General features: G+C 44.7%; 1 protein-coding gene across 3 annotated transcripts in view; it reads right to left on the bottom strand.

Annotated features, from left to right (window-relative positions):
- Window positions 1-19,951, bottom strand: part of PUDP (pseudouridine 5'-phosphatase) — an 88,390-nt gene that overhangs the window by 34,841 nt on the left and 33,598 nt on the right. For 2 of the 3 annotated variants that reach the window (XR_014492528.1, XM_083362708.1), the window contains exon 2: window positions 3,279-3,338. The exons of the other annotated variant lie outside the window; for it this stretch is intronic. Coding sequence is in view for 1 of the 2 variants with exons in the window: in XM_083362708.1 (XP_083218834.1) it covers window positions 3,279-3,338 (60 nt within the window). In the remaining variant the exon portion in view is untranslated. The remainder of the gene's footprint in view (window positions 1-3,278; window positions 3,339-19,951) is intronic. 3 annotated transcript variants of the gene reach the window in all.

The raw sequence follows: 19,951 nt of genomic DNA, 5'->3' as shown, positions 1-19,951 counted from the left end.
GTAGGCGAAGAGGAAGGAAGTTGGGCACAACACTCGAACTGGATCCTAGAAAAAGCTATCAGCCTGATGAAAAGAATCCTTGACTCCCTAGGGGAAAAGAATTCTGAGCCCCACAGCTGCACCAGCACCTGGAGCTACACTTGGAAAGACACTGAGGGGAAATTGGAACCTGCAGTCCCGGGGACATCCACTGATCTAGTAGTGACCAGTTCAGCATCCCCACTCCCCAACAACCCGCAGATGGCGATCCGGATGGAAGACAATACCACCGACGACAAAGGCACCGATCCATTCAAAGACTCCCGCCACTGGACGTAAAATTCAAGGGGGAGCCGACACGCTTGGGGTTTTTCCTAACCCAAGTCCTCAACTACATGGAAGAATACAGCCGGCACATTCATAGCAACAAAGCCCGTATCCAGATAGTGTAATCTGCTCTGGATGGACCGGTCGCAGATTGGGTGGTGAATTTGCATGACTCCGAAGCCTCAGAGCTCAATGACTACAACTGTTTCATGTTCTCTCTGAGAAGGAGATTTGTTTTTTTATATATTTTTTATTGCTTTTATATAAACATATATTTAAACAAATATATATATATATATACATATAAAAAACAACACATAACATAAACAATACAATCAACAAAAATACTTAGCTTCCGTTATTCCTAATCTTTCTAATCATTTTCAGGTGACTTCCTCGAGTCCCCCCTATCTGCGTTTCTTTGTTAATCATCATTAGCAATTTCTATTTCATAATTTTAAATCGTATTTAATATCTATCTATATTTAATTTCTTATCATTTAACAATCATCATTTCATATTGTCCTTAATATTAAATAATAATATTAAATGTGGTAAGTTACTAGCTTGGCAGTTGAAAAAGAGACAGAAACAAAGTACAATAACTATGATAACACAAGAGGAAAAGATTATTGAGAACCCTGCAGAAATTAGGAAATGTTTTCAGAAATATTATAAGCAGCTATACAAGAAAGAAAAAGAGGACTTAATTAAAACAGAACAGTTACTGGACAAATATGGATGGCAGAAAATTCCTGAAGAGAAAGGGACCCTACTCAATTACCGGATTACAAGACAAGAATTGGAGGCAGCAATTAATCAAATGCAAATTGGCAAGGCACCAGGACCTGATGGACTGACAGCAAAGTATTATAAGACACTGAAAGACTGGCTGATTCAGCCACTGATGGAAGTATGTAATGAATTACTAGAGGAGGTTAAGGCACCTGAGACCTGGAGAGAAGCATTTATTACATTGATACCTAAACCAGATACAGACATTGCTCAAGTAAAGAATTACCGCCCAATCTCCTTGTTAAATGTGGATTACAAAATTTTTGCTAATATCTTGGCTACAAGACTGAAGAAGGTCCTTCAAGATCTTATTCATCATGATCAAGCAGGTTTTTTACCTGGTAGACATATGAAGGACAATATTAGGAACATAGTTGATATTTTGGAAAGGTTAGAGGCCAAAAAGAACTCTTAAGGCTATATTAATGTTTATTGATGCGGAGAAGGCCTTTGACAATATTTCTTGGAGTTTTATGAAAAAGAATTTTGAAAATATGGAGGTTGGGCAGAGTTTTACGAATGGTTTAAATGCAATCTATTCTGAGCAAAAAGCAAAAATTATAGTTAATAATGTGGTGTCAGAGGAAATTAGAACTGAAAAGGGTACCAGGCAAGGGTGCCCACTCTCCCCTTTGTTATTTATTACGGTTCTGGAAGTTTTGCTGAATATGATAAGGAAAGAGGAAGGTGTGAAAGGGATTGTAGTGGGTTTGAAACAATATAAGCTAAAAGCCTTTGCTGATGATTTGGTCTTAACATTACAAGATCCAGAGACCAGTGCAATTAAAGCACTGGAAATAATACAAGAGTTCGGACATGTTGCAGGTTTTAAATTGAATAAGAATAAAACCAAACTTTTAGGGAAAAATCTGTCATTAGAGGAAAAAAGTAAGTTACAGGAAGCCACTGGTTTGATGTTTGTAAAAAAGGTGAAGTATCTGGGTGTAAATATGACAGCAAAAAATTTGAATTTGTATAAAGATAATTATGATAAAATGTGGAATGAAATTAAGAGAGATTTAGATATTTGGACAAATTTGAAATTGTCTTTGATGGGCCGAATCTCAGTTGTTAAGATGAATGTTTTGCCAAAAATGTTGTTTCTATTTCAAGTACTTCCAATTATTGAAAAGTTGAATTGTTTTAAAGAATGGCAAAAGGTATTATCGAAATTCATCTGGCAGCTTACTCAGTTGGATTACAAATCGTTTATTTTTATGGGGGACTGGAATGGTGTTTTGGACGTACAGATGGATAAGGCTGGTTTTTTTAAGCGTGTTCCGTGTCATGCCAGATTGCCTAAATCTTTTTTTGAAATGAAGGATGATTTGGAATTGCGATACATTTGGCGTGACACACACCCGCATGAAAAGGATTATACTTTTTTTTCTGATAGACATCAATCTTTTTCCAGGATTGACTTCATTTTGTTGACTAACGATTTTTTTTCTAGGATTAAGAAGGTAAAGATTTGTGCAAGAGCTATTTCTGACCATAGTCCAGTATGGTTAGAGATTAATAAGGACAATAGAGATAGGGGCTCGTGGCGCGTAAATGAGAACTTGTTTAGAAATCAGAAAAATGTGGAAGAGTGTAAACAGTGAATGAAGGATTTTTTTTAAAATTAATATGAATAAGGATACTTCTATGGACATGGTTTGGGATGCTAGCAAGGCCTATATGAGAGGGGTGTTGATATATATGAATAATAAACACAGACGTACTTTGGAAGCTAGAAAGAAAGAACTGGAGAATGAAATTAAAGAAAAAGAGAATGCCTTGATTCTGAATCCATTGGATGTGAAGACTAAGGAGGTTATTAAGCTATTAAGAGGACAATTTGATAAACTAATGGCTGACCAGGTGGCTACCAATTTGCGGTTTGCCAGGCATAACACTTTTTGCAATGCTAATAAGCCAGGTAGATGGCTAGCTTATAGACTAAGGAAAAAGCAGAGGGCTTCTAATATAGACAAAATTGAATATAAGGGAAAGGTAGTGTTTCAACAGGATCTTATTAAGGCAGCCTTTGTGGATTTTTATTCTAAATTATATGCTAAGGAGAAGATTAACGAAAAAGACATTGATGTATATTTGGAGAATGCTAGCATTCCGGTTCTTACGCAAGTACAAAAAGAGGAGATTAATCAATTGATTACAGAAGAAGAAATACTTACAGCAATTAAGGAGTTGAAGGTGGATAAAGCGCCAGGTACAGATGGTCTGACTGCGGCCTACTACAAAAATTTACAATTAGAGATGATAAAACCATTAAAGGAATTGTTCCAGATAATCCAGAGAGGGGGAAAGGTGCCTCCGTCTTGGAGAACTGCTTTTATCTCTCTGATTCCGAAGGAAGACCAAGATGTTACTCAAGTAAAAAACTACAGACCGATATCACTATTAAATACAGATTACAAGATATTTGCTAAGGTGTTGGCTAATAGATTGATGAGGGTTCTGCAACAGGTGATTCATGGGGATCAAACTGGGTTTATTAGTGGTAGGCAAATGAAAAATAACGTGAGGCATATAGTTGATGTGTTGGAATTTTTGGAAAGGAACAACCAGATCCCTGCGGCGCTAATTTTTTTAGATGCTGAAAAAGCCTTTGATCAATTGAATTGGCAATTTTTGATGAAAGTTTTAGATAAAATGAATTTTGGGGATAAATTTTTGCAACCAATTAGGGCATTATATCAAAAACAAACAGCCCGAATAATAGTTAATAATAGCTTGTCAGAAGCATGTAATATCGAGAAGGGTACAAGGCAAGGGTGCCCGTTATCGCCTTTGTTATTTGTGTTAACATTGGAGATATTACTGGTAAAAATACGGAATTCGGAAAGAATTAAGGGTATACAAATTAGAGATCAGGATTATAGATTGAGAGCGTTCGCAGACGATCTGGTTGTTACAGTGACCCAGCCGGAGAGCTCTGTTGTGGACCTGATGGAGATAATAATGCAATATGGGAAGGTTTCTGGATTTAAAGTTAATGTACAAAAAACTAAAATTCTGGCCAAAAATATGACAGCATCGCAAAAGGCCCTTTTAGAAGGGTTAACTGGATTTGAGATTGTTAAAAGGGTCAAATATTTGGGGGTGCTTTTGTCGCCCTCTAATACAAAACTATATAAAAATAACTATGAAAAATTATGGGGAAAAATCCAAAAAGAAATGGAGAGTTGGGAAAAACTGCAATTGTCTTTGTTGGGGCGAATCGCAGCAGCGAAAATGAATGTCCTGCCTAAATTTTTATTTTTATTTCAAATGATACCGGTTCTTAAGAAAGATTCTAATTTGGAGGAATGGCAGAGAGGTATCAATAAATTTGTCTGGGCAGGGAAAAGGCCACGAGTTAAACTTAAGATTATGCAGGATACTCGTGAAAGAGGTGGTCTTAAAATGCCTAATCTTAAATTATATTATGAAGCTGCTGCATTAGCAGGTATAAGTGATTGGATTAATTTGACACAAGAGAGATTATTAAATTTTGAGGGCCATGATTTGCTGTTTGGCTGGCATGCATATTTGTTGTATGGTAAGAAGGTAGATAATGTGTTTAGAGTGCATATTTTAAGACAGGCATTGCTGAGAGTTTGGAAGAAGTATAGACATAAGTTAGACTGTAAGATACCATTGTGGGCAATTCCAAAACACGCAATAGAAAATATAAATGTTGGTTTTAAACATGATGTGACTACGTACAAAGAGATTTTAAGCTTGGAAAGAAATGTCTGGTGTTTGAAACCATATAGCCTCTTGCGAGATGAAGAGATTGTTCAAACTTGGTTTCAATATATTCAGCTACGGGCCAGGTGGAAAGAAGACCAGGAAATTGGTTTTACAATGACTGATGAAAATCTGATAAAGCAAATTAGAAATCAGGGACCAGCACATATTAAACGGATATATCTTGCATTGATAGAGATTGACTCAGAAACAGAACTTGTTAAGGACTGTATAATAAAATGGGCCCCAAAACATCCAAGAAGTTATTACAATGGATATGTGGGAAAAGATTTGGGTGAGGAACGTAAAATTTACACAAGCTCAAAATTTAAGAGAGAACTTTTATAAAATGTTTTATAGATGGCATCTAGATCCTAAAAAGCTTCCAAGTATGTATCCGAATTATCAGCCAAAATGCTGGAGGTGTGGTGATGAAGATGCAACATATTTTCACGTATGGTGGACTTGCAAAAAGGTTAAGGCCTTCTGGATTAAAATTTGGTGGAATATGCAGAAGATTTTCAAGCAAAGGATAAAGTTTTGTCCGCAACTTTTTTTGTTGGGAATAATTACAGATGCTACGGTTGTGGACACTAAGTTGATGTTGAATTTAATTACGGCAGCAAGACTCTTAATAGGTCAGTATTGGAAGAAAGAGGAACTGCCGACCATAGAAGAATGGACTTTAAAGGTTTCTGACCTGGCAGAGATGGCAAAGATTTCGGCTTATTTGAAAGATCACTCGCAAGAACGTTATATTATGGAATGGAGAAAATGGATTGAGTATATCCAGAACAAATATAGGACTAAAAAGTTTCATGTAGCATTTGAATAAGTCTTCCTTTTCTTTTTCTTTTTTTTCCTTGTTTTTTCTATATATATTTAATATTAATAGTGTTTGTATTATCCTATATGAGCCAGAGAGTGATAGATTTTAGAGTTTATGGTTGTTAGCATATGGATGTTTATGATTGTTTTTTTTATACCTTGTACTTAGCTCTGGGAAGTCGGGGGGGGAGGGGGAGGGGGGGGAGGGAGAGAGGGGGAGGGAGGGAGGGAGAGGGGAGGGGGAGGGGGGACTGTTAAAGATAAAATGTATGTTAAAACTTTTCAATAAAAAAAAGATTTAGAAAGGAAAAAGAAAAGAAAATAATAAAGAAACTCCAGGATACAAAAGGAGAAATACAGTTTCAAAATGATGCAATGAAAAAAATTGTGAAAGAATATTATGAGACACTTCATAAGGAAAGGAAATCTCTACGGAAAAAATAGAGCAGTATTTAATAAAAGCAAATTTACTGAAAATTCCCCAGAATATCCGAAATATATTGAACAAACCATTTTTTTTGCCGGCTCCAAATATGGCACACGTGCTGGGGAGAGCTCCGTAGCCCCCAGTGGTAAGGCGTCCCCCCAGGAGACCCCCAGGGATGTCATCGGACCCCTGGGGTGGGGTCAGAAGTTTGGGCAGGTGAGTTGGGCAATGTGCCGCCCACTGCCTCCCGAATCAGCTGTAGGGGTGCCGGGACATCTCCGCCCCGCCGCCTGGGCCGTTGGCGGCCGTTGTAAATGGGGCCAACACCTCCGCCCTGCCTCAACCGCTTGCTCTACTCCCGGGCAAGGGCGGTGTCTCCAAAGATCAAGGAAGGCGCCGCGGATCAGCTGGATCAGCTAGATCAGCTGGGCGGCGGAAGTGGCAGCCTTTGCAGCCACCCTGAGCAGGACCGGAGTCGCTGCTCTGCCTCGGCCTCCTGGCCTGCTCCTGAATAGCAGCGGCGTCTCCATGGGATCAAGAAGACGCCGCAGACCGGCTATGCGGGCCCGATCGACCACCCTCCGAGGGGCCTTTGACAGCGGCGCTAGCAGCAGCGGCGTGCCGTCTCCGGCCTGCCCCCTGAACCGCTGCAGCCATCTTGAGTGAGGGCCAGCGCCTCGTCCTTCCTCGACCACCTTGACCTAGCCCTATGCGGCGGCACCTCCGATCTACATCGAGACGCTGCGGCCCAGCAGATCAGGGGAACAGCTATGCAACGGAGCAGCAGCGAAAGCGACAACAGCGAAAGATTTTCCAGACCCTGGTCGACCACCTTTACCAAGAACCCTCGACGGCAGCACTACTAGACGCGGCGTGACGTCTCCGGCCTGCATCCTGGGTGCCGACGGTGTCTCCGTGCCAATCTTCAACCAAAAAGATGCCACGATGCAGCTGATCAGTGGAGACAGCGGCGACTGGACCACCGAAACCATCATCATCTTGCCTCTACCAACTCTCAACCCCCCTGCCCACCCTCGCCCCACAGGACATGATGGGCCTGGGTGCAAGCCACGGTGGCTTGACCTTACACCTGCAGCCCCATAGAGGTGAGAGCTCTATAGGGTATGCTTCACCCAGGGTGGGTCCTGGACCACCCCCGGAAGCAGAGTCACAACCCATCGTGAGAGGATGGGGAGTGGCCTGCTTCTGGGGTTCACCCAGCCAAGTGGCAGTGGCTGGGTGACGGTCCAGATACCCACCTACCCAACTCGACCCTCCTGCCAATTCTCCATCCAGGGGACCGCCTTCCCAAAAAAGCCCTGTGTCTCTATGCTTCTCCAATATTCGAGCACAGACCTACACGCCCTCAGGGGTTCCCCCCTCTCCTGGGTGCGTCCCGCCTACAATACATCCAATCTCGATGACGGGCCCGACCATTGGGCCTCTGAGAGATGGCCGGGCAGGGTCAGGGGCCTCCAGCACAAGTCCAACAAGAGGCCCCTGGTTACGTTCCTAGTTAAGTTCTTTGTCGGGTTAGGGAGGGGGGCGGGAAAAGACTATGGTTGTTCGGCGAAGGGGGGCCTTCCAACTACCATAGCGCAGGCCAGGCCTACGACCGTTCACGAAGGTGAGGAACAAGGGCCAATCGCCGACAAAGCCCAGTGGCGAGCTGACGGACAGCCGATTCCCAGGATGGTGGGGAACGGCACAAGGTGCACAAGCAGAGGGCCGTATCGTCACCGGGAGAGTCATCTCCGCTCTGTACAAGCGGTGAGACGCTCTGACCCTCTGTACTTCCCCCGAGGACCCGGGAGCGAAGGTGTGCAGCCTCCTATGCTCAGGCTGGTCTACCTAAATGCCAGGTCCATAGCTAACAAGGCTCACCTTGTTCGTGACCTAGTGGAGAGTGAGCACGCGGACCTGGCTTGCATCACGGAAACCTGGCTGGGCCCAGAGGGTGGTGTCCCTCTGGTTGACCTCTGCCCGCCAGGTTTCCAGGTGCTGCACCAGCCTCGGGCCCATGGGAGGGGCGGAGGAGTGGCAGTAATCATCAGGGAGACCCTTAGCCCGCGAGAGACCACCGTCCCTCACATAGTCGGGTGTGAGTCTCTCCTTCTGAGATACGGCCCGGGGGCGCAGTTGGGCCTGCTGCTGGCGTACCTACCACCTAATCGTGCAGCGGCAGCCCTGCCCAAGCTACTCGATGTCCTCTCAGGGTTGGTGGTTGAATTCCCAAAACTCATGGTCTTGGGCGACTTTAACCTACCGTCCCTGGGAGGATTGTCCGAACTAGCTCGGGAGTTCATGGCTTCCATGGCGGCCATGGACCTGTCGCAAATAATTTCTGGACCGACTCATGAGGGAGGCCACACCCCCGACTTGGTGTTCTTGTCAGGACGGTGGCGTGATGATATCGGTGGGGGCGCCACGACCGTTACGCCCCTGTCATGGACCGATCATCACCTCCTACGGCTAGACTTCCCCTTTGCCACCCCCCGCCGTGGGTGCACGGTGCCAACCAGATGGTACCGCCCTAGGCGCCTAATGGAACCTGATAGGTTCCAGGCAGCGCTTGGGAACCCACATGCACTCCCTGCTCACAGCTCGGCGGACGCCTGGGAAAGGGCAGCCACAGAGGCTCTGGACCGAGTTGTACCCCTGCGGCCCCTGACCCGGCGCAGATTCCAGCGAGCCCCATGGTTCACCGCGGAGCTCCGGGAGATGAAGCGTCGGAGACAGGGCCTAGAGAGCCGTTGGAGATCCAGTCGATCCGAATCCGACCGATTGCGACTAAGAATCCTCACCAGGTCTTATCTCGCAGCGATAAGGGTGGCGAAATCCAATTACTTTTCCACCCTCATCGCGTCCGCACATAATCACCCGGCTGCCTTGTTCAGAGTGACCCGCTCCCTACTGAACCAAGAGGTGAGGGAGGAACCCTTACAGGGTCGAGCCGAGGAATTCGGTCAATATCTATTGGATAAAATCGCTCGGATTCGAACTGGCCTGGACTCCAACTGGGCAGAGTTGGAGGAACAGGACATGGACAGTCTTGTCGACGTCATCTGGGAGGAATTTGATCCTGTGACTCCGAAGGAAGTGGACAGGATTATGAGGAGGTTGAGCTCCTCCACATGCTTACTGGACCCGTGCCCTTCCTGGCTGGCTTATGCAGCTCGAGAGGGGACACGAGGCTGGTTTCAGGCGGTCATCTCTGCTTCTCTGAGTGAGGGTCACTTCCCCACCGCCTCAAGAAGCCCACCTTGGACCCAACCTCATTGAATAACTTTCGTCCAGTCTCCAACCTTCGCTTCCTTGCGAAGGTTGTTGAGAGTCTGGTGGCGCATCAACTTCCTCAGGTCCTGGATGAAGCGGTTTATCTAGACCCGTGCCAATCGGGCTTCAGGCCGGGCTACAGCACGGAGACGGCATTGGTCGCTCTGATGAATGATCTCTGGAGAGCCAGGGATAGGGGCCATTCCTCTGTCCTAGTCTTATTAGACCTTTCGGCGGCTTTCGATACCATCGACCATGGTATCTTGCTGCGGTGCCTCAGGGGACTGGGAGTGGGAGGCACGGTTCTGCGGTGGTTCTCCTCCTTTCTCCTGGGTCGCTCGCAGTCGGTACTGGCAGGAGGACAGAGGTCGACTCCAAGGCCTCTCGTTTGCGGAGTCCCTCAAGGGTCGGTCCTCTCGCCTCTCCTGTTCAACATCTACATGAAGCCGCTGGGTGAGATCATTCGTGGTTTTGGAGTAGGGTACCATCAGTATGCTGATGACACCCAGCTTTTCAGCTCAACTCCAAACAGCATCAGTGATGCCCTCGACGTGATGTCCCTCTGCCTGAAAGCGGTCCGGGAATGGATGGGGAGGAACAGGCTTCAACTCAACCCGAACAAGACTGAATGGCTGTACATACCGGCAAGCCAGGATACTCAGATCATTCCATCCCTTAACATCGGGGATGAGTTATTACCCCGTTTATAAGGCCCGCAACCTGGGTGTCCTCCTAGACTCACAGCTATCCTTGGAAGATCACATAGGAGCTGTGACCAAGGGGGCCTTCTCCCGGGTTCGACTGGTGCACCAACTACGACCTTATCTGGACCTGGATGCCTTACGTACAGTCACCCATGCACTTGTGACCTCTCGCCTAGACTACTGTAACGCTCTCTACATGGGGCTGCCCTTGAGGGCCACTCGGAAGCTTCAACTGGTGCAAAGTGCAGCTGCACGGACACTTTTGGGGGCCTCCTGATACTCCCATATCACACCTCTCCTCCGTGAGCTGCACTGGCTTCCGGTTTCCTTCCGAGTGAAATTCAAGGTGCTAACAATGACATACAAAGCCCTACATGGCATGGGTCCGGACTACCTACGGGAGCACCTTCTGCCAACGTCAACACCCCTCTGTCCTGTGCGCTCCCACAGAGAGGGCCTCCTCAGGGTGCCACCGCTCAAGGAATGTCGGCTGGTGGCCCCCAGGGGGAGGGCATTCTCAGTGGGTACGCCAGCCCTCTGGAACTGCTTGCCTACCGAAATCCGGATGGCCCCCGACCTCCGCACCTTCCGGCGCGATTTAAAAACTTACCTGTTCCAGCAGTCCGGCCTGATAGCTCTTGGGGTCTCAGTTGTTTTTACTATTGTTTTTCACTATTGTTCAATCTGTATACCTACCTTACTCTGTACACCGCCCCGAGTCCCTAGGGAGAAGGGCGGTATATAAAAACAAATAAATAAATAAATAAATAAATAAATTTCAATGATGGAGACTACAGAAGCTATAAAAAGGCAAAAAAATGGGCAAGATTCTGGGGCCAGATGGACTACCTGCAGAATACTACACTGCATTACAAGACGTGCTTACTCCGATCCTAAAAGAACTTTGTAATGAAATTCTCCTGAAAACCAAAATACCAAAGACATTAAGAAAAGAATTAAGAAATTAAGAAATGAAGAATTAATAAATTCTTGATTGAATTTATACAGAGATCAAAATGGCTTTCTGCCTAAAAGACAGATAAAAAATAATTTAAGAACAATCTTGGATGTTCTAGAGTACTATGAAACTCATCCAGGCAAACAGATGGCTTTGATATATCTGGATGCACAAAAGGTGTTTGATAACTTAAATTGGCAATTTATGTTTCAGCAACTTATGGAAATGGATTTTGGGGAAAACTTTATGAATGCTATTCATGAAATTTATGATAAACAGACTGCTAGAATAATTGTAAATGGAGACTACACAGAAAACTTTAATATTAAAAAGGGCACAAGACAAGGATGTCCTTTATCCCCATTGCTATTTATATTAACCTTGGAAGTATTGAACAGAAATATTAGACAAGACTCTGAGATTAAAGGACTGGATATAAAGGGTGAAAAATATAAATCGCAGGCATTCGCGGATGACTTGGTCTTTATATTGGAAGAACCTCTGGAAACAAGCACAAAATTGTTGGCCACAATAGAACAATATGGTAAGGTCGCAGGCCTGATAATAAATAGAGAAAAGACTAAAGTTTTGACAAACAACTTACCAGAAAAACAGAAAACACAACTTGCAAGAAAAACAAATGTTCAAATAGTTTAAAAAGTTAAATACTTGGGAATTTACTTAACAGCAAGATGTATAACAGTAAAAGAGGACAACTATACAAAATTATTAAAACAAATAAAACTGGACTCAGAAAAGTGGAAAAATCTCCAACTGTCAATACTGGGGAGAATAGCTACAATTAAAATGAATATCGTACTGAAAATACTTTTTTTATTTCAAACTATTCCGGTAAAATTAGAAAAAGCCTTCTTTGATGAACTGAATACCATAATATTGAAATTTATTTGGCAAGGGAAAAAAGCACAAATTAAAGTGAAATTGCTACAGGACGTTAGAGAAAGGGGAGGATTTGGACTCCCAGACTGGAAGTTAGATTACCAAGCAGCTATTTTAACGTGGATTAAAGAATGGATAAAACTTGACAAAAGATTACTATACCTAGACGGGCATGACCTGCAGATTGGCTGGAATGCCTTTCTGTGGTATGGGAAGAATAAAGCGCATAGATATTTCCAGAACCATGCTATAAGAAATGCACTTCTCTTAGAATGGGAAAAATTAAAAGAAAAAAATTATATTAAGATACCTGAATGGCTTTCAACAATGGAAGCCTTTGCTTACCCAAACTTAATTAACTATGATAAACTTGTAACATATAAAGATTTACTGGGCAATGTATAAGTTTTCTTTATATGGCACTGCTTTAGTTAATTTAATATTTCTTTCCCATAATTTTTGCCACTCTGCTAATTCTATATTATATCCAAAATTCTTTGCCCATATTATCATTTCTTTTACTTGTTCTTCCTCTACCTTTAAATTTAACAGAAATCTACAGTTTCTTAATCAACTTTTCATCTGTTTTTAACAGTATCTGATCAAATTCTGTCTGTTCTTTATAACATCCCGTTGGTTTTTACATCGTTTTCATATCTTGTTTGAACAAGTGGCTCCCCTCATCTTGAACCAATGGGAGAATTGGCCCATGAATCTGGATGATTGTGCAACCACACCAAACCAACAAATTGTTCCCGGTGGTCTAACCAAAATTTCTCCAGTTCTAATCCTTTTAATTCATCAACACAGGAACCATTGTATGAAATATGGAAAGATCCTACAAATCCTTGGATCGCACCTGACCATTGGTATTGGATTTGTGGACGAAGGCCATATACTCAGCTACCTTTAAACTGGACAGGAGCTTGTATTCTGGGAACCATCAAACCAAGTTTCTTTTTGTTACCCCTCAAACAAAGAGAAAAACATGGGGTCACAGTATATGATGAGCTGGGAAGAGCAAAAAGAGAAATACCTGGTGGTACAATTGACTGGGAAAGAGATAAAAAGTTTCCCCTGAAAGGATCATTCAGGTATATTGTCCAGCGGTCTGGGCCAATGATGGAAGCTGGGGATATCAAACCCCTGTCTATATGCTAAATAGAATCATTAGATTGCAAGCAGTTTTAGAAACAATTACTAATGAAACATCTTCCACCCTTAATATGCTGGCAAAAACTAATTCTCAAATGAGAACAGCTATTTATCAAAATCGATTGGCTCCAGACTATCTTCTAGCCAAAGGAGGAGGAGTCTGTGGAAAATTTAGTCTAACTAATTGCTGTATCCAAATTGATGATAATGGAAAAGCAATTGAGAAAATTACAGACTGAATGAGAACACTTGCTCATGTGACAGTCCAAACCTGGGATGCAATTATGGATTCTGTTGGATGGTTTGGAGGGATGTTTAGAGATTGGAAAAGAATTTTGTTCCTCATAGCTCTATCCTTTCGAGGATTGATGTTATTACTTTGCTTGATACCTTTAATAAGATCAATTGTTGCTACCACGATTTCTGGAATGACTGTTATAGCAACAAGAAAGTAAAATAAACCAGTTAAAATCATAACACTGATGCCGCTACCTGAAAAATATGAGCTATTAGTTCAAAAATAGAATGCCTTCTATCATCATAAAAAAGGAAGGAATGAAGGGATCAAATTGTAATCTTTCAAAATGTAATCTTTTATGAATAATCCATCTTTCATGTACAACATAGTCCAATCATTGTTCATTTATTTTTGCTTTCTGTACATGCTCCAATGTAATCTAAACTGTGCTGACCAAAGAAAAAAAGCTTTCTACTTTAAAAATGTTACTGCTACAGCTTGCAACGTACTGTAGCGTTCTTCCTCCCCCCCCCCTGGCTTGCAAATATATCACTACTTATCGCTTCTCTGCTGTGGCTGCCTGCAAAGTAGCAAGTGAAATAACTAGTTGCCAGCTATTGAACTATTATGTATTCAGAGTTAGAAATGCAGGTGTCAATGCTGCTAATATCAGATGTTCTTGCTTTAGCAACATATGGAGATACAACCATTTTCTTCTTATGTTTTACTCTTAGAATTAGAGTTAGAATTAGATGGGGGGGAGGAATGTGCATGGGAGTTTACTTAGACATAACAATACTGTAACTAGTGTGAGAACCAAGGTTATTGAAATAAGAGATGATAAGAATTGGCAGGTAGGGTTTCCGGTTCCTGTTTTCAGTGTAGCAGTTGGAGAATTCGATCCACTGGCTGAAATCTCTTTTTGTTGGGGACCCTAAGGGGCCAGAACCCACCCTGAAGGGGTGGACTGAAGGAAGGAAATCCCAGGGACTTAGGAGAGACGGCGGTCTCTCCAAATAGTCCAGGGGAAGCCTCCCAGAAACCAACGGAAGAAAAGGCTGGCTAACGCCATGTCCAGTCATAGCTGAAACAACGGAAGCCATAAGCGATTAAATTAAGCGAATTGAAAACAGCATGCTTGAATCTGGGTAAGAATACTGATTTTCTCTATCATACCTAATTTCCTGAAGAAGAAAATCCCCAAAATAAGAGATCTCCAAAGAAGGAAAGGGGGAGGGGGACTCCGTTCCTTTTCTTTCATTTTTTCTCTTCTTTTTTTGTTTCTCTTCCTCTTTTCTCTCTCCTTATATAGTTGAATGTTGAAACGACTGTTATTTGTAAGAACATTTAGAATTTGGAGGGAGAAATAAGCTGTTCTTTTTTGTTGTTTCTTTTTACTTTTTTACTTATTGATTGGGAAATATAAAAGCATGAGAGGGTTTGTATGGAAAAAAAAGAATGAAATTCACCAATATAAATATAGTTAAGTGTTAAAAAAGATTGTCACTTGTAAAAATATTTAGAATTTGGGGGAAGAAATTTGATTTGATTTGATTAAATTTATATGCCGACCTTCTCCCTGAGGACTCAAGGCGGCTCACAACCATAAAAATTAAAAAACATAAAGTAAAAAAATTGAAAAAGAATTAAACAATAGATGCAATAAATACAAGCCAATTTAACCCAGTAAAAAGCCTAATTAAAAAACGTAGTCAGTCCAGGCCTGCTTGTTGAAACAACCAGGTCTTCAGGTCATGGTGGAAGGACCGAAAATCAGGGGCCGTTCGCAGCTCCGGGAGTAGTTCATTCCAGAGGGTCTGTGCACCCACAGAGAAGGCTCTCCCCCTGGGTGTCACCAGTCGACATTGCCTGGCTGACGGCACCCCGAGGAGGCTGACTCTGTGGGAGCGAACCGGGTGATGGGAGGTTGACAATGGCAGCAGGTGGTCTCGCAATTACCCCGGGCCTAAGCCATGTAGGGCTTTAAAGGTTATTACCAGCACCTTGAATTGCACTCGGAGGGTAACCAGAAGCCAATGCAGCTCGCGCAGGAGTGGTGTAACATGGGAGTACCAAGATACTCCCATAAGCACCCGCATGGCCGCATTTTGCACCAGTTGAAGCCTCCCGGTGCTCTTCAAGGGCAGCCCGATGTAAAGAGCATTGCAGTAATCCAGGCAAGAAGTGACAAGGGCGTGGGTAACCGTGCATATGGCATCTCGGTCCAAAAAAGGGTGCAACTGGCGCACTAGGCGAACCTGTGCGAAGGCCCCCCCTGGTCACGGCCGTTAGATGACCTTCCAAATTAAGCCGTGAATCCAGGACACCCAAGTTGCGAGCCCTTTCTGAGGGGGGGCAATACCTCCCCTCCCATCAAAAGAGATGGAACTTGTTGGACAATACGAGATGCCGGTATCCACAGCCACTCGGTCTTGGAGGGGTTAAGCCTGAGCCTGTTCCTTCCCATCCAGACCCGCACCGCCTCCAGGCACCGGGACATCACGTCAAGGGCATCACTGGGTTGGCTCGGGGTGGAGATAAACAACTGGGTATCATCTGCATATTGGTGATACCTCACCCCAAAGCCACGGATGATCTCACCCGGTGGCTTCATATAGATGTTAAACAGGAGGGGGGAGAGAACCGACCCCTGAGGCATCCCACAAGTGAGGGGCCTCGGGGTAGATCTCTGTCCCCTTGCCAATACAAACTGCGAACGGCCCGAGAGGTAGGAGGAGAAGCACCGTAAAACAGTGCCTCCCACTCCCAATACAAGCTGAAATAAATATGGTGACAGGATTCATGATAAGGCAACTAAAATGACACACAGGACTACTGAAACTACATATTTAACTGTTGTTAAGAAAAAAAACCTGTCTTAATCTAATGTTTTGCAAAGAAAGATACATTGGGGAAAGGGGAAATTAAATGAAATTAACATATGGAATATAGATTATAGAAATTAATTGTTAAGGATTAAATGTTACCCAGACAAAATACTGTTTTACAATGATTTATGTTATGTTAAAAAATTCCAATAAAATATTCACAAAAAAAAAGAATTGGCAGGTAGGAGAACTGGAGGGAAAGCCTGCATTTCAAACTAATTGGAGAATGTGATTTATGACTGTTAAATTAGAGGAAAGGAATTCAGATTTTGGCTTTGACTATGTAAGTGCCGATGCTATGCTTCTCAAATAAAGATTCTTTAAGGTAAACAATGCCTCAAAGTTCTTTGAAGAGTTTCATCTGTTGGAACCATGACATTAAGCCAAAATCTCCAATTTCCCCAACTATCTAGGGGTCCCAATCCTCAGTCGCTGTCCCTAGAATCAAGGGATAAGCCGACAAAGATTTGGGGAAGATCTCAGCATGGAGAGAGACAGAACGCCTGAAGCCAGCACCCCAGCAGCAACTGGTACCCCAGTGGGGGGAGTGACAGTCAGCAAGCCGGTAGAGAAGGAGCTTTCTCAGGCCTCCCAGCTGGGGGCAAGACCCAAGCCATGAGGACAGCTGATCTGGTCATTGGAACGGACCCAGCCCAGCAGAGACTCCAGACGCCTCAAGATGGCCTTGCCACCGTCAAGTGCTTCAAAGGCAGACGAGGTTGAGCTGCCACAAAGGGATTCCCGCATGTCACAATCCCCAGACCAATGGAGAACTACCAAATTGTCTCCCACTGAGGACTCAGGTGAATGGAAATACCTGTCCGCAGCTCATAGTCAGTCAGTGGAAAGGTTGGTGGAAAGATTCGAGGAGCTAGAGATGAGAAGAAGACAGCAACCTTCCTGTTCCCCATACAACAGCGATCAGGATGATCAACGAGGCAGCCATCAACTCTTGCCGAGGGAAGCCCCTAGCCCCTCCTTCGCAGATCAGGCAGCCTTCCTGTCCTCAAAGCCCCCCACCAGGGCCTCCAGCCCCGCAGAGAGGGACAGCTCCAGTCGTCACCCCTCCAAAAGCCCTGACTGCTGCCAACAAGATATGGGCCCAGGCAGTTGCTGGAACAGCCCATCCCCAGACCAGTGTGCTTATCAATCACCCAGCCTTGGCCCCCTGTAGCAATGGGGAATATCGCAGTGCTCGCAGGTGGGAGGTCAGCAATCTCTACCAGTGCAACAACAGTTGGGGTGGTCGCAACCCCTGAGTTTGCAACAGCTAATAGAGGCCTTGCAACAGCATGGGTGATGCAGAGGCCAGGAGACCAGCAAACAGTGGGAAGACAGCAGCAGCAGGGGGGGTAGCTGCTCCTGAATGTACAGCAACCACTGAGTGGCCCGCAAACAATGGGGATCCAGCAACAACCCCCTCCAAGACTGCAGGGGGCCCTACAGCAATTGAGATGCCACAGCTCCCTGCAGACCAACAGCAGGGAGGGTGGCAACAGCCCCACCCAGGAAGCAACAATTGGGGGAGCTACAGCAACCAAGGATGCCACAGCTCCCTGCATTGCAGCAAAAGCAGGGGGGACAGCAACAGCCCCCACCCAAGCAGCAACCATTGGGAGATCTATGGCAACTCGGGATGCCACAACTGCTGGCACTGCAGCAACAGCAGGGGGGTGGCAACAGCCTACGAACGTGCAGCCACTGGGAATGCTGCAGCTGCTGGGGGGGCAACAGCCACACTGGGGGGGTGGCAGCAGCCACTGATTGCTCCACCTTTCAAAGCAACCTTCGATGGGGACCCAGAGAAGCTGATTTTTTTTCCTCAACCAAGTGCACTCTCCTTTGAACCACTGTGCCTATCTCTATCCGGACCTAACCACTGTGATTTCATCCAGCTTAGATGGAGAAACATCCAAATGGCTGAACAATTTATGTAACAAGCAAGCCCCCAAGTTGGAGGACCCCATCTCTTCCTCATAGGACTGAGAACAAGGTTTGAGGACCCCCTCCATTGGCCTCAAAGCACAAGAACAAGTTCATAAGATAAAGCAAGCTGGAAGGCCTGCTCTGGAGTACATACGAGAGTTTCGCAAGATAACCAGTCAGATAGAGAGGTGGCCTGAGCAATCCCTAGTCCATCACTTCAAAGAAGGATTAGACGACCACCTCTCTCAGGCCTATATCTATTAAGCAGTACCTGATCAGCTGCAAAAGTGGTACCAGACAGTGGTAAAACTTCAGCTCACCCACTATAAGAGGCCTCTACCACCTGAAGCCGAGTCGAGGCCAGAGCAACCCAAACAGCAACCACCACCCCGAAAACCTCCAACTGCTGCTGAATGTCCCAGGCCACCTGCAGGCCTGCCAATCAAGTGCTTCCAATGAGGTCAGCACGGACATCAAGCCACAAATTGTCCAGTACCCTACCCCCAACAACAGAGTAGACCAGGACGAGCAGCGAGAAACAAACCTGCCCAGCAGCCAACAACAGAAAAATCCAACTGGATAACACAGGAACCTGTTGCCCAAGTCACATCCCCCACACAGGAGAAAGCCGGGACTCAGGCTGGACCCAGCCCTGCTCTACCCTCTTTTGACAGTGACGATGGAGAGAACAACTTGACCCAATGGTGAGTCGACACGTCCCACCTTTCTCACTACCTGCCAAACTCATAATCCCTAGGTTGGGAGCACAGCGAGATTTAAAAGTGCTAGTCAATTCTGGATGCTCCCAGTACATTATTAGCTTGCCATTTACCATGAAATTAGGCATACAAGCAAAACTGCTCTCCAAGCCCGTGAAATTTGAGCAAGCTGATGGCTCCCTAATCAGAGGGACTTTAGTCACGTAATTAATTGAGGCCCTATGCTTAGAAATAGGTGAGCACTGGGAGTTCATTCGCTTTCTGGTGGCTCCAAAAATGACTGAGGTTGTGATCCTAGGATCCTAGGCTGGACAAATTGAAGCTGTTTATCCAGTGGGAGAAGTGAATGAAAACTGTGAGGCTACCTATAAGACCCAAGCCACCCACTGATTCAACGGACGTGACAGGAAACTTTAGCCCTTCCAATGAGTGAGCACACATTGCAGCTTCACCACAAGCAGGTGAACCAGTCCTCCCCAACGACCTAGCAGAGGCATTTAGTGAGAGTGCCCTGCCTGACCCAATGTTTGCTCCATCAAACTGTTGCCAGGAGCCAAACTTCCATGACTGAGAATGTACGTTATGTCCCCCCCTCAAAATGGAGGAGATGCTATGATACATGTACAAAAACCTATAGAGGAGGATCATTGAACGGGCCAAGTCTGCTGTGAGAGACCCTGTGTTGTTTAAAGGAAAAAAAAGCTCTGCATTGATTATAAATCTCTGAACGCGGTGAGTATGGAAAATAAATACCCCCTGTTAATTAGAGGAGAGAATTGTGCTTTGATACTATGTGCTCAGGGGAGAAGAATTCAGATTTGGGCTTCGACCATGTAAGGGCTAATGCTATGCTACTCAAAGATTCTTTAAGGTAAACAATGCCTTGAAGTTCTTTCAAGAGTTTCATCTGTCACAACCATGACAGCAGAATTGCAACAAGCTTGATAGATAAGGAAATTCAAATGAAGGAAGAAATCTGTCAGAACCCATTACTATTTCATTTCTATCTATCCCCTCTGACCCAAAATCAAATCTCACCTTTCCCTGGGTTCTGCCATACTCCCAAGGGGGAGGGGGGATGTGCCGTGGGGTTATT

The sequence above is a fragment of the Vipera ursinii genome, assembly GCF_947247035.1.
Source record: "Vipera ursinii genome assembly, chromosome: 4".
Lineage (NCBI taxonomy): Eukaryota > Metazoa > Chordata > Lepidosauria > Squamata > Viperidae > Vipera > Vipera ursinii.
The sequence above is the reverse complement of the archived record's forward strand: the minus strand, read 5'-3'. Positions and strand labels throughout refer to the sequence as shown.